Below are 13,699 nucleotides of genomic sequence, written 5' to 3' on the forward strand. Positions count from 1 at the left end.
ATCTTGTCAACCCCTAAAATCCAGCATAAATATCTTCAAATTGAACCAAAACAACTACCGTAACGATAATAAGTAATCGAACATGTATGCTGAACAACTTTCCTGCTTTGTCAGGAATTACTGTGATGGGTAGAAACGAAAACTTGTCGTCACGCCTTTGCGAGGTTGCAGAAGACTACTTGAACATTTTTAGAAATCGATGCAAACTCTCTCGCAATCGCGTGAGTCAAACGAGTTGCACCGATGTCGCCGGCCGGCCTGGCCACGAACTTCCACCAAATGCCAGAGCATTAATTTCTCGAAACAGACATTCAAAACAAAAACAAACTTTCCAGCCTGCCAATGTTAAACTTTCCGCTCATTGTATCAAGAACTTCCCGATTTGTGAGACTCGATTGGCGATGGCACCGATTCGACTGTGATTACTTCCGGTAACTTATGCAAATAAGGGCGTATGAATGATGTGAATAAATAATTTAATCAATAATGGAACAAACTATTCTGCGAATAAAGCAGATATTTTGGAGTCTATTCTTCGGTAGCAAAGCGAAGAAAACAGAGGCAGCTAAGGTACCGCAATCATAGTTAAACCCTGAAATGTTTGCGTACGATGTACGATTATTTATCAATAAATCAAATTTCGAGGCAAATTTCGTGCAAACAAACATTGTATTTTATGTGCATTGTATACGACGTATCAATTTGATTAAAATCAGATCTTTTCGTTTTTTTTAATTTGTTTGTAATTGTCTGATCGCAAAAGCCCAACAATCTCCATAGAAGATCTCGTTCAACTCTCGCAAACTGCAATAACCAATCAGGGAATGCTTGTTATACATACATATGTATAGATATGGACTTTGATGTATGCGCACAGATGGTAGATTCACTTTTAGACAATGCCTTCTCTGATTGATTGATTGATTGATTGACTGTCTATGGTTGTTGTTCGTATCGTTGGGGGGATTAGACAAAAAATAATGAAATGGTATTAGGCAAATAAATTTGAAAAACTAAATATGACTAAAAATAATAAAGCCCAAAACCATCAGCGAAGATATCGATCTACGGCTTTTAAGCTATCGCCAGAATTAAGTTGATTAAAAAGGGTTAGTCTAAACTAGATGATAGATGTGTGAACAATTAATTTGAGTGTTATTTAGCCTTCACGTCAGAGATACCAAGTTCGGGGAATTCTCCACCTTTCTATCGAACAAAGACACACAGAGAATCGAATCGTTTCAACCTCTCATCTCAGCGCCACGTCGGAACTCTCCCAAGACCGCGTTAAGATGTACGTGCCTCGCGGTGAGCTTGCCACAACTAACTGAGATCGGTTTTATTCACATTCCAACTGTTCCAACCAATTACAGATAAGTTTAAAAGCTCGAGGCGTGGCCTCCCCACATATAGCCAATATCGCAAAGTATTTAACACGCCATAATGTCTGATTAATTGCCCCCGATGTCGGAACATAACTCTCATACTTATAGGCGCGTCGTTGACTTAACCAACTTCCATAGTCGACCATTATATCAGCCAGTTGTTCCAATCACTAATTCCCTAACATACGAATGAACCTGATCATGACAAGTTACGAGCAGATGTGGATTATCAAGGGGTCATCAGTGAAAGTCGCTATGACTGCGAAAAGCGGCCTCACCGAAATACATGAAAATATAAATCATGACAGATGTATAATGCGGTTCCCGGATGTACTTACTCTTTTCAAGTTACCTGACATCACCTATTGCTTGTATTCCTTGAGGCATGTTTCATTATGTCACTAAAGTGACACATTGAACTATTTTTTGACATATTTAATGTTTTTCTGAATTGTCAGATCAGTGTTAATGTCGATATTAGCCAATACATCACGCACGGTAAAACGGATAGTTTTACGGCAGAATCTATGATACATAGAGTTTTCATGCGAACAACAGAAATAATAAGCCTTACCGGATAGTTAGGATGTCGAAATGAATGTTCTGGCGACCTTTTTTTAAACAACTTACGTGACTTTTTGCTTTGAGCTCTATATATCATTTTTCTCACTGATTTGGCTGTAATTATAATTATATAAAGTTGTTGTTATTTTTGTTTTACTGGCATCCGTGTTATTTTGTTTTATATTAAAAAAAGATAGGTTTGAAGTTTATTGTCATGAAATTACTGACAAGTTCTACAAACTTCAGTTAAAAAAAAAGACAATATTTTATTGCGACAGTTTCAAACAAGTTATCCTAGTATATCCATAAAGATATTATATTGCGCAATTACTGTGTTATAGTAGTGTCAGTCACAGTGTTCCCTTAGCGTTCTAATCGGTAGGATTCCATTCACTCACACGTTACATTTCTAAACATATTTACTTACATTACCAGGACGTTGAGGGCGGTACTGAGTTGAAGCCAGTTAATAACAGAGAGCCAGAACAGGTATTTATCTACATAAATTGCTTATCAACATATAACCTTAATTTTCAGTCTATTTCTTAATTTGAAAAATATTTACTCTCTCCCGTCTTCTGTACTTTATTTATTTAGCCCGTATTTGTCTGATTTAAGATTCATATTATTCACTGCTACTAACATTTCCTTCAACGGTCTTAGAAACCATTTACAGACATGGAAATGGTGGACTGTAAAACTCAAGCATACACATGTATTTTCGAATACATTTATTCAATATGATTAAAGGGCGGTGGTCGTCGCGCCGCGTCTTGTTCGATATGGGACTCATAGCGACGTATACAACGCGTGTAAAATACATTGTCTATTTACATGAAATTCGAACACTCGCTGCGCAACGACCACTCCCCTTCAATGATACAATACAGTATCAGACATTATTATCCTTACTATCATACTCCGTCACTCGTCAAAGGAAGCCGTGGGCAATCTTCCGCAATTGTGAACTAAAAAGTATTGTGGACAGGTTTGGATTTTTCAAAGTGACAGTCGTGTCGAAACATATATAACAAGAAAGAATTTAATAATCAAGCCGCTTTCTAATTGGTCTAGATGTTAGGGTTAAAATAACACAGTGACATACTTCATATTTTGTCTCTACTGTTAGGTCATTGTCGAGATTAATGGAACCAATGACACGGTGCAACCCAATGACAAACCTGAGGCTGAAGTTACTGAAGACAGCGGAGATACATATGAAGGAAGTGGATGCTCCAAAGTGAGTAGAAAACTTTCGCGAGTGTTTGTGTTCGATGTATTTACATAAAGTCAATTCATCGAATATAACCGCACAAGTAGATACCAACTAAAGCCACTTTAAATGTCTTTTTTTTAAATTGAATACTAAACAGCGATTTGAAAACAAATATGTGTCTTTGCATTATGATTAGAGTGCTATGTAATACACTCACTCATTCTCTTCCCCCAAACACTTCAATTCGATCTAAATAATTAAAGTTAATTCAACATTAATATAATATTGTGTTATTTCTACTTTGTTAAATGGCCTTAATTAAAGTCGCATTCATATACACGGTTGCAACTTGAATTTATTTCGGTTTAAGTAAAATTCTATTAAATTTAATTTAGTGTAATTTAATAATAATGTGTATATATGTATGTGTTTAAATTCACATTGATATATACGCTGGGTACTTTACTTACTTCACTTATTGCTTTGTTCATTTTTCTCACTGATTTGACTGTAATTATATTTTTATGTAATAGTTGTTTTTATTTGTGTTTTACTGTCAACCGTGTCATTTTGTTTTCTGTTGATATTTTGTCTAGTGCGAAAGTGAAATGATTCACAAATGATAGGATTGACATACATTGTCGTAAAATTACTGACAAGTCCCACAATGCTACAGTTAGAAAAACGTTATTTCTAAACATATTTACTTACATTACCAGGATGTTGCGGGCGATATTGAGTCGAGTTCAGCTTATGACAGTAAACAGGTATTTACATACAAGTACACGACTTGCTTATAAAGCTATTTAACCTGAATGTTCACTTTACTTTCTTTAATTCATATGTATATTCGAATACATGTATTCAATATAAAGGGTGGTTGTCGTCGTGTCGCGTCCTATTTTATATGGGACTCGTAGCGACGTACACTGCGCGTGTAAAATACATTGGTTGTTTACATGAAATTCGAACACGCGCTGCGCGACGACCATAGTCCTTTAATAATACAGTGCAGTATCAGACATTATTATCCTTACTATCATACTACGTCACTCGTTAAAGGAAGCCGTGGGCAATCTTCCGATTTTGTGAGCTCAAAAAGTATTGTGGACAGGTTTGGATTTGTCAATATGACAATCGCGTCGAAACATTTATACAAGGAAGAATTGAATAATCTGCTTTCTGATTGGTCTGGCTGTTAGATGTTAGGATTGGGTGGCCAATCAGACACAATCTTATAAGTAGCTTTGTATCGACTCGATTGTGATGCACATCCTTCTTATCTACTAAACTAATCACTCGATGACGTCACCTGTCAACGGAAAACACAAATTAAATTTATGATTGTCACACAAAAAACAGTTTGAGTTCTTGGATTGAGAAAGAAAGATATTAATTATAATCATGAATCGAATGTGCGACACATATTCTCTAATTTGCTGAATTTACCATATGTGTATGGGCTACGTCGGTATATCACATGTTTTAATTAAAACTAAATAGTAGCGCGACGGTCTAAGTGATTTTAGGGTTCCTATTGTCTCGAAGCAAATTTTCAATCAGAGAAGTCGTTATATATGGCAGTCATGGTTGGGCTTTGGTACGTACGCATAAATGACAAATCACTGTACACAATGCCTTATATCGTTGACTGTATATGATTCATATAAAGTTATTGTTCAGATCATTGGGCGTTCGAAGAAAAATAAAATATACAATTAAAAGAATTTGAAAGAATAGGACTAAAATAAAATAAAATAAAAATAAAATTAACAATTAAAAAAAGTCCAAAACGATCTAATTTTAATCAATTTGACGTCATATGGAAGCTAATGCGACGTTTAGTTGAAAACGTGATGATTGATAGATATAGTGGTTCCTGAATGTACTTACTCTTTTAAAAGCATCTCACATCACATCTTTCGTGTATGCCTTGGTTCATGTATCATTCTGTCACACAAATAACACAGTGACATGTTTTTGTCTCAATTGTCAGGTCATTGATGAAACCAATGTGCAACCCAATGACAATCTTCAAGATGAAGATATTGAAAACAGCGGAGATACATATGAAGGAAGTGGATGCTCCAAAGTGAGTTGAAAACTTTCGCGAGTGTTTGTGTTCGATGTATTTACATAAAGTCATTTCATCGAATATAACCGCATAAGTAGATACCAACTAAAGCCAGTTTAAATGTCTTTTTTTAAATTGAATACTAAACTACAATTTGAAAACAAACATGTGTCTTGGCATTAGGTTTAGAGTGCTATGTAATAAACTCTCTCACTCTCTTCTCCAATTCGATCTAATAAATTAAAGTTAAACAATTAATATATTATATTGTTATTTCTACTTAGTTGAATAGCCTTAATTAAACTGTAATTAAATTGCATTCCTATACACGGTTGCAATTTATTTGGGTTTAATTAAAATTCGATTAAAAATTTAATTTAGTGTAATTTAATAATAATGTGCATATATGTATGTCTTTATTTTGTTTGGCAATGGACATTCCTGAATATGGTGATTAAGTCAACAACTGGTTCAATGTGATTTTCGGTTTGTTTGTTTACGTAATCAACAACATGGATTCTAGCAAATATTAGTCACGTGATATACTTGTCCGAGAACGACGTCAAATCCGCCATATTGTTATTGGTGTAACTACAAATGCGTGTATAGATTAACACAGTGATGTAATTTGGGTATACATTCTTCACTACAATACTTTCGTGTTGTCCCATACCGTAATCCGTGATGTCTTTGCTTTCACCAGAGTGAGTCGTGAATAAGTACAAAGATTTTTTAAAAATTCATCAATAATATTTTTTTTTACTCTTACTCGTTTGTCATAGCAGCATAGATTGTTGACACCAATATAGTCACGTGACGTATGTCGGCTTATTCCAACAGTGTTTTCTTTATTTGTTTTGATAGAAAGTTGGTGACGTAATCATCTCGGCCAGTAAATGGTTAACCGGACACCGGAGACACATAAAATTGATAACTGCTGCCGTATTAATTGCGGGATACTTCGCCTTCCTGACTTACGCATGCTTGTACGACTTCAACAGCGCCCTCGAACTGCTCATTATCACCGTGTTGGTATTATTATATTTTGTGTACGCTTTAATACGTGATAAATTCGGAGATAAGATTAACAATGCGTGTATATCGCCCTGTTGTGGTGTACTTCAGAAACGATGGTATATCATCCGTTGGTAAGCATGTATTCTTACAACCCGTTCTTCGGTTACTGTGTGTGGACGGTGTGGCGGTGGTCAAATGTAAATATTTGCGTTAATTCCATATATGAACATGATCATCCATATTTATTAATTTAAAGCGGAAGTGTCGTCACCTGCGCTAGTGCTGGAATTGAGTTCCAAGCGACGATAACAACACACGCTAAACACGCAAAGGCTCATGGGTAGACGCTTGTTTGTAAACAGTTACACGCTATGGCCATCTGACGCATGCGCAGGTGACGACTCCCCCGCTTTAAATAAGTGTAGATTGACTGAGTGTAGGAGACACCATGCGACAGAGGGGTGTTCTGCGGGTGTATCCCGCAACAACTCCACGTTAACCCTTGATGTAAGCTATCTGTGCACTGACTTCTTTAATTTATTTTGTGGTACTAGGCACGATAAACATAATTTCCTCATCCAAAAATCATTCTCCAATTTCTACCATCTGTTGACACTGACCAATCAGAAGCCATGACCACGGCGCCGGTGACCGATGTATAATTGACTGATTGGTATATCGGTCCATCGACTGGTGATGTTTTTGTTTATTTAGTCATTCATAAACGATTTCAACAAGCAAACAACTTACAGTACAAACGCAGTTTAAAATAATGACGTCATCAATGCATCATTGCTTTACGCACCTAAGGTGGCATTTTCAAGGTTGCATCAGCATATCACTAAATTCGAAATGACGACGAACAGAAATTCTTTTGTTTATCTGCAATGACTACTTTTCGGGTAAATTCATAACTGGGGTTAGAATGTCAAATAATAGATCGAGTGCTACATCAACACAAAATTACTCAATGATTAGAGGCACTTGTAGGATTGCGAGACTTTGGAAGGGATATTCATGTACGCCCTCTACTAAGCGAGCGACACTTGACTTTGTTTATGTTAATACGTTGTGAAACTAAGTTGTACTGCATTTGTCATGTCGACATGGCACGACACTTATATATTACAGGCCATTATATGTTATGTTGGTTGCTGGACTGGTAGCATATTTGATCTGGGAAGCATATGACCACCCACCACAGTTAATGTCTGCTCTGGGGGCATGTGTTTTCGTTACGTTCGGCTTTGTCTTTTCAAAGCACCCAAGTGCCGTGAGTATATATATTTATTCAGACGTTTGTTCTATGCGTGTTCGTGTAACACCCGAATTGTGGCCATACGTGTCAGTGGTCGGGATACGAGTAGCGATTTACGATCAAATTAAACATAATTCAATCTGGCATGGAGTCGACTCATTCTAAAACTAATTAAGACCTAAAATAAATTGATAATACATAATTTACACAGTTTGTGTACCACTCCCTCCCAATATTTCTAAAGGCCATCTCTAATAGACTGCTTTATTTGATTCCTTCTGCAGGTACGTTGGCGTCCTGTCCTATGGGGTCTGGGACTTCAGTTTATTTTTGCCGTTTTCATCTTGCGTACTAAAGTTGGATTCGATATTTTCAAATGGATCGGGGACTTCGCGCAGTTGTTTCTATCATTTTCCAATTATGGCGCTGAGTTTGTGTTTGGCGCAGACTATACTGAACATTTTTTTGCATTTGTAGTAAGTAATTCGCATGATATTGCGCATGCGTAAAATCAAACCAATTGCCTAAATTATATTGTGTTGTAGTGATATTAATCCATTTCATCGAATATTTGTGGATTTGTGTCCCGCGTAATGTTGGTTCGAGTACGTCATCACATTATTCGTCCTCGTTCGTATGTTGTTGTAATTTAATTTAAGGAATTTTGATGGTAATTTTGCGAGACTGACATGTTATTATTTTCACAGGTTATGCCCGTTGTTATATATTTTGCCTGTTTCATCTCCACTATGTATTATCTTGGCGCCATGCAGTGGGTGATCGTTAAAATAGCCTGGCTGTTCGAGGTCACCATGTCTACATCACCAACAGAATCGCTAAGCGCGGCTGGCAACATTTTCGTTGGACAGGTGAATAACTTCAAATTATGTTATGACTGTGTTATATCATTGCTAGTGAATTGGAACCAAATTATCGAGACCCAAGGCTCAAATAATACCCTATTCCAGACACGTTGGCTAATAAAAGGGTCCATTTCTAACACTTCGTCAAGAGATTCATAGCAGACAATTTAGTTCAAACAAAGACCCAATTCTAGGGAATTTAGCTCAAAAATTGACCCACTCCAGACACTTTGGCTCAATATAGAATCTATTCCAGACACTTTTGCTCATTGAGGACCCTCTTTCCGTACATTTTGGCCTATACATTTTGACTCATTACAGACAATTTGGCATAGGAGCGCAACTTAATTCGAGACCTTTAAGAAAGGTCTTAAATGTCTACGTTATTACAATTTAAACCCATTTATAATACTTGATTTTACACGTGCTTTTGCTAGACAGAGGCACCTCTGCTCATAAGACCATTCCTGAAGGACATGACATTATCAGAGCTGCATGCCGTAATGGTAGGAGGATTTGCCACCATAGCGGGCGGTGTTCTGGGTGCCTACATCTCATTTGGTATTAGTGCGTCCCATCTCATCTCGGCATCAGTTATTTCTGCGCCGGCAGCTCTCGGTATGGCCAAGCTTTTCTATCCTGAGACAAGATTCGAGACGTCCATGGATACAGAGGAGGTCGTCAAATGCATCGGAAAAGCGTGAGTATCCTCGGGGTGGAGCTACGTCACAAGACGTTCCACGTTGCTAAGACGCGCACCACTGTACCCTGCATTTCTATGGGCTTTGCTCGAGCTGGGGTGGAACGCCGGTCGAAGAGCCGGTGAAAATAGTTAAATTCGAGAAAACAGTACAACTCTTCGGAAGCTACATATAACGCATAAATATTGAGAAATTGATGAATTTTACTGTTGAATGACGCCTTACTGTCTGTCCCACTCCTGTTTAAATAACATAGCCAGAGCGAAATAATAGTGAACAAAAGAAACATAAAAGGACTGAATGGGTTTTAAATAGTACGCAGTTTGTTAGAACACATTGATGTGATGGGTGTTTTGAAATCGTTCATACACTTCCCAATAAACCGCGCCCTCTAGCGATGAACCAGCGAACACGAAAGCAGGTGTATTACACAAGCGATGTACGCATCGCATAGAACCCATATCGAACACGACACTGCAAGACGACTGTGGTATGTACTATTGATGAGTTCGCCGAATGGATTAGTGCGTGTACTGTTTGGTATACATTTCCTTCCATGATTATCCACGAGATATGTGTCCACATTCATCTAACTTGTGAAGTTTTATTTGTAACCACTTATTAGTGTACTACACTGAAACCTAAAACAAAGTCTGCAAGTTTATTACCATTTCCGGGATTATTGTGTAATCAGCAACTATCACCGTTTTTTTTTTTTTTTTTGACAGGACTGAAAGAAATGTTCTTGAAGCTGCCGCAAACGGAGCATCACAAGCTGTTGCATTGGTCGCCAATATTATCGCCAATCTCATTGCATTTATCGCATTGTTGGCATTGTTCAATGCTTTCCTGGGATGGATGGGGAACATGGTTGGAATAGACGATCTCAGTTTTGAGGTAATGTTGACTGACTGAAAAGTGTTTTAAATATATATATATATAATGGGTTACTACGGGTCTAGTGTAGTCGATAGCGCAGCATGTAATAATTTTCTAGGATTTGGAGACAACATATGATTGTTTTAATATTAATAATTGTTGTTGTTCATACTGTCTTTTTTATTATCTAATTGGATATGTCTCTTCCACAGTTGATCTGCTCGTATGTTTTCGCACCTATCTCGTTCTTGATCGGTATCGAATGGAACGACTGTCAGATAGTCGCCGCTCTTATTGGCACTAAATTATTCATCAATGAATTTGTTGCTTATGAAAAATTGGCTGAACTAATCAACAACAGAGAAAACGGCATAGAACCGAGTATATCGGTGAGTTTAACTGTAGGCAGAGTCATGGGTTGTTTGAAGCAATTCAGAATGTATTGTGTGATTTACTGAATTTGTACCCGAATTCAGTATGGTTCGGAAGTGTGCGAATGGTCCTCTCGGCTATAACATAATACGTGTATCATAACTAGTGAAAATACTTACATATGCATGGCGACCGTCGCCATTTTGAATACAGCGAAAGTAGCGCCTATCCAGGCAAACCTCCCATGTATGTCTATGACGTACTTCAATATATTCATAACTTTACGTTAAACATTATGTAATGGAAATGATGCATGTACTTGTTTTGGTAGTATCGGTCTGAAGTCATAGCAACGTACGTTCTATGTGGATTCGACAATCTTAGCAGTATTGGTATCCAGTTAGGGGGCCTTACTCCGATGGCACCCTCCCGAAAAGGCGAGCTGGCGTCCATAGCTGTGCGGGCCCTTATTGCCGGCACGCTTACATGTTTCATGACAGCCTGTGTGGCAGGTAAATCACATCGTAAAACTACTGACTATAAATGAGAGACCGATTTAGTGAATGACTTTCAAATTCACTTGGACGAAATCAAACATCCACGTTTGTTTCTCGTTACATATTCACAATATACAATTAACTGTAATTTATGAATTGTTTTCTTTTTTCAGGGCTGCTGTACACGGACTTTGACACTATTGACTCTCCTACTAACTCTACTAACATAACTCAACTTGTATAACTTGACACTAGATGGCGATATTTTGACACACTCGCATTCACTACTAAAGGAGGGCTCATACCACTAATTCATATCACTAATTCACTTTACATATGCACTCGCCTGCGACTCGTGCATATATGCCGTGAATTGAAGTTGAAAACTTGACTCTGAAATGGCAAATCAACATGTCAGTAATCAACCACATAACAACGCACATGTGGCCAGCTCAAACTCTTGCAACTCTCAGGTAAACAAGACACATCTACTGTATTTGGATTGCAACTAGAGAAATCACTGGAAAAACACCAAGATTAGAACATCCAAATACACACAGAATAAACCCATATGTACTGAGCCGTAAACAAATGACCACATGTTAGTCTCAACTAGTGATTAGTGGCATGAAACCTCAAAAGAAATAAGAAGGTTAAATAATTTGCTCATCCCTCCTGTGCGTGATAGAACAACTTCAGGTGATCAATGCTTGATAATTAAAATTTATGCAAATTCGCAGAATTCAGATATATGTAAGAAAGCAGGATTCATAGTGGCACTATACACTTCACATATCACAGCCCCAGGTAAAGAGACTTGCCATCTAGCCAAGTGTCCTCGTGTAATGGCGGGCTTGATGTTTTAAATGTGTGGTTATACCTGCAAACAAGTACCGCTTTATGAAGTCGCCAAAAAGTGAGACCTGGTCGGAAAGCAGCAACAACCAATGACAGACTGCAGGTTGGACTAATGGGCTCACCAATTTCAAATACAGGCATACGGGAATTATTGTTGACAACTGGTGTACCAGCCCCGGCAACCAGTGGCACGCAGAAGTGTGCCAATAAAATTTGCCAGGCAATAGTGAAACTGAACAAGGAACACATGGCAGCACAACTGGGTCATGTTAATTCAGTACAACACCTTCGCGGTGCCACTGCGGATGCTGCACTACCAGTGGAAGATGATGCTAGCTACACTAACCCACTGCGGAGTGCATTTGGCAAAACTTCATTTCAGCCTGCAACACAAATGACCTATACCACTGTGAGATCGTCACAGCAAAGAAAAAGATATTGTCAGTGTACACTGGGAACAAACTTTGCATGAATGCTGAAAGGCAACGGAATAACGGATTAATTGCCAACTACCCGGAATATGATGGACACTGCGTGCCAACATCGAACCAGGTGCCAGTATTGAAACGAGTGCATCAATGAATTGCATGCAGGCCCGTAGCCAGCACTTTTGAATAGGGGGTTCGAAAACAACAATTATATATTTTTTGTGAAATGTGTGAATTTTATAATATTCAAAAAGTGTTTTTGAGCTCTGTTACAAACATTTTTATATTATCGGTTTTAAATTCAATTGGTTTACTTTGTGTTAAGTTGGTAAGATATTTCACATAACATCTTTGAACTATTTTACCATTTTAGAGAAGGGGTCCTGAGCCATTCCTCACCTACAAACAAACACATCCACACCATTGATTCACTACGACAAAATGTTGTACACAAAAAAGACAAGACTGTACTTATCTTAGCATTATTGTCTAAGTATTTTAAGGTAGAAGGCTACTTACGATTTTTTTCGCTCTTCGCAGATGTTAGCGCACATAAAAGTGACACGATTTCATGTCGAAATCTGTCTTATTCATTTTAGTATTAGTCAATTTTGTATTATGTAATTTTATTTCTGTACAGGGCCTCAGTCTATCGTACAAAATGTAATAGGTAGAAAAGTGCACAGCACGTTTAAAACTCAATACAACATCCATGTAAACATATGGTACTAAGTTAAGCTGAATTCATATTCATCTCGTCGCTTGAAAATTTTTAAAAGATATAGAGCTATTTGATATATGGTGTGTCAGTTTGTTTAGCGACGAAGTAAGCCCAGACTGTCAGTATTTGCATAATTGCATAGGGTTATTGACAAAAGATCAGCCCTTAGATCATTGTAAAATGGACATATAAAAACAAAGTGAATTTCATTGTCTACCATGCTAAATTCGAACGTATCACTGCAAAAACTAAAAATATTGATCTAACTGTATTTTTGTGTGTCTGCCTAATTCAACATTATGTTTATAGCCAAAACAGCGAAAACTTGTCAGTATATATTTTAGTCTATAATTGCTTGCCAATAAATCTCCCAGATTATAATACTACTTTGATTTTTCAGAAGGTGCACAGCCTGGATGATTGTGATTGGCATGCCATTCTTGCTCACAACATTTTTTTATTCTTTGAGTAAATATCCCTAAGAAATCTGCAGTATCTCCAACTTGTTTTTCAAACCAGACAATGCCAAAACCATATTTGAACAGAAGATTTTTATGTGGGTTTTCCAAGCAATTCTAATCGTTTAAGCATGATATAACATTTGTTGGGGTTTCAGTAATTTTAACCAATATGAGATACAACGCTTGAAATAACCCCAGCACAAGGACAGCCTTCCACATTCGTCTAACATCGCTACATTTTTGTACAACTATTAATGCTAAGTACCGGATAGATATCTGCAAAATGCTATCTGCACCCCGAATTCATATCGCTACCATAAAAAATAGTTGGCACAATGATTGCATCAAACAAATTAAATGCACTAACCAATGGCATACTACCAAGTTTCTTACAGTATGTAAATA

The 13,699-nt window shown here is 37.4% G+C and overlaps 1 protein-coding gene and 1 long non-coding RNA gene across 2 annotated transcripts; both read left to right on the top strand.

Annotated features, from left to right (window-relative positions):
* The first annotated feature begins 3,887 nt into the window (after window positions 1-3,887).
* Window positions 3,888-5,220, top strand: LOC144349968 (uncharacterized). Its single transcript, XR_013420112.1, has 2 exons — window positions 3,888-3,932; window positions 5,162-5,220. It is a non-coding gene; the product is annotated as an uncharacterized LOC144349968 (long non-coding RNA).
* A 415-nt stretch (window positions 5,221-5,635) lies between these two features.
* Window positions 5,636-11,070, top strand: LOC144349965 (solute carrier family 28 member 3-like). The gene is made up of 10 exons (XM_085505866.1): window positions 5,636-5,647; window positions 6,104-6,387; window positions 7,388-7,529; window positions 7,799-7,990; window positions 8,222-8,383; window positions 8,815-9,077; window positions 9,807-9,975; window positions 10,170-10,346; window positions 10,661-10,841; window positions 11,000-11,070. Exons 1-10 carry the CDS (start codon window positions 5,636-5,638, stop codon window positions 11,068-11,070), a joined length of 1,653 nt encoding a protein of 550 aa, XP_085361992.1.
* Window positions 11,071-13,699: the final 2,629 nt, after the last annotated feature.

Source organism: Saccoglossus kowalevskii, chromosome 12 (assembly GCF_978046115.1).
Source record: "Saccoglossus kowalevskii chromosome 12, keSacKowa6.1, whole genome shotgun sequence".
NCBI lineage: Eukaryota > Metazoa > Hemichordata > Enteropneusta > Harrimaniidae > Saccoglossus > Saccoglossus kowalevskii.

Excerpts from the sequence above, each read along its gene's own strand:
- LOC144349965 (XM_085505866.1), top strand. Across the intron at positions 6,388-7,387 it reads CGATGGTATATCATCCGTTG|GCCATTATATGTTATGTTGG; the intron begins GTAAGCATGTAT and ends TATATATTACAG. Across the intron at positions 10,347-10,660 it reads GCATAGAACCGAGTATATCG|TATCGGTCTGAAGTCATAGC; the intron begins GTGAGTTTAACT and ends TTGTTTTGGTAG.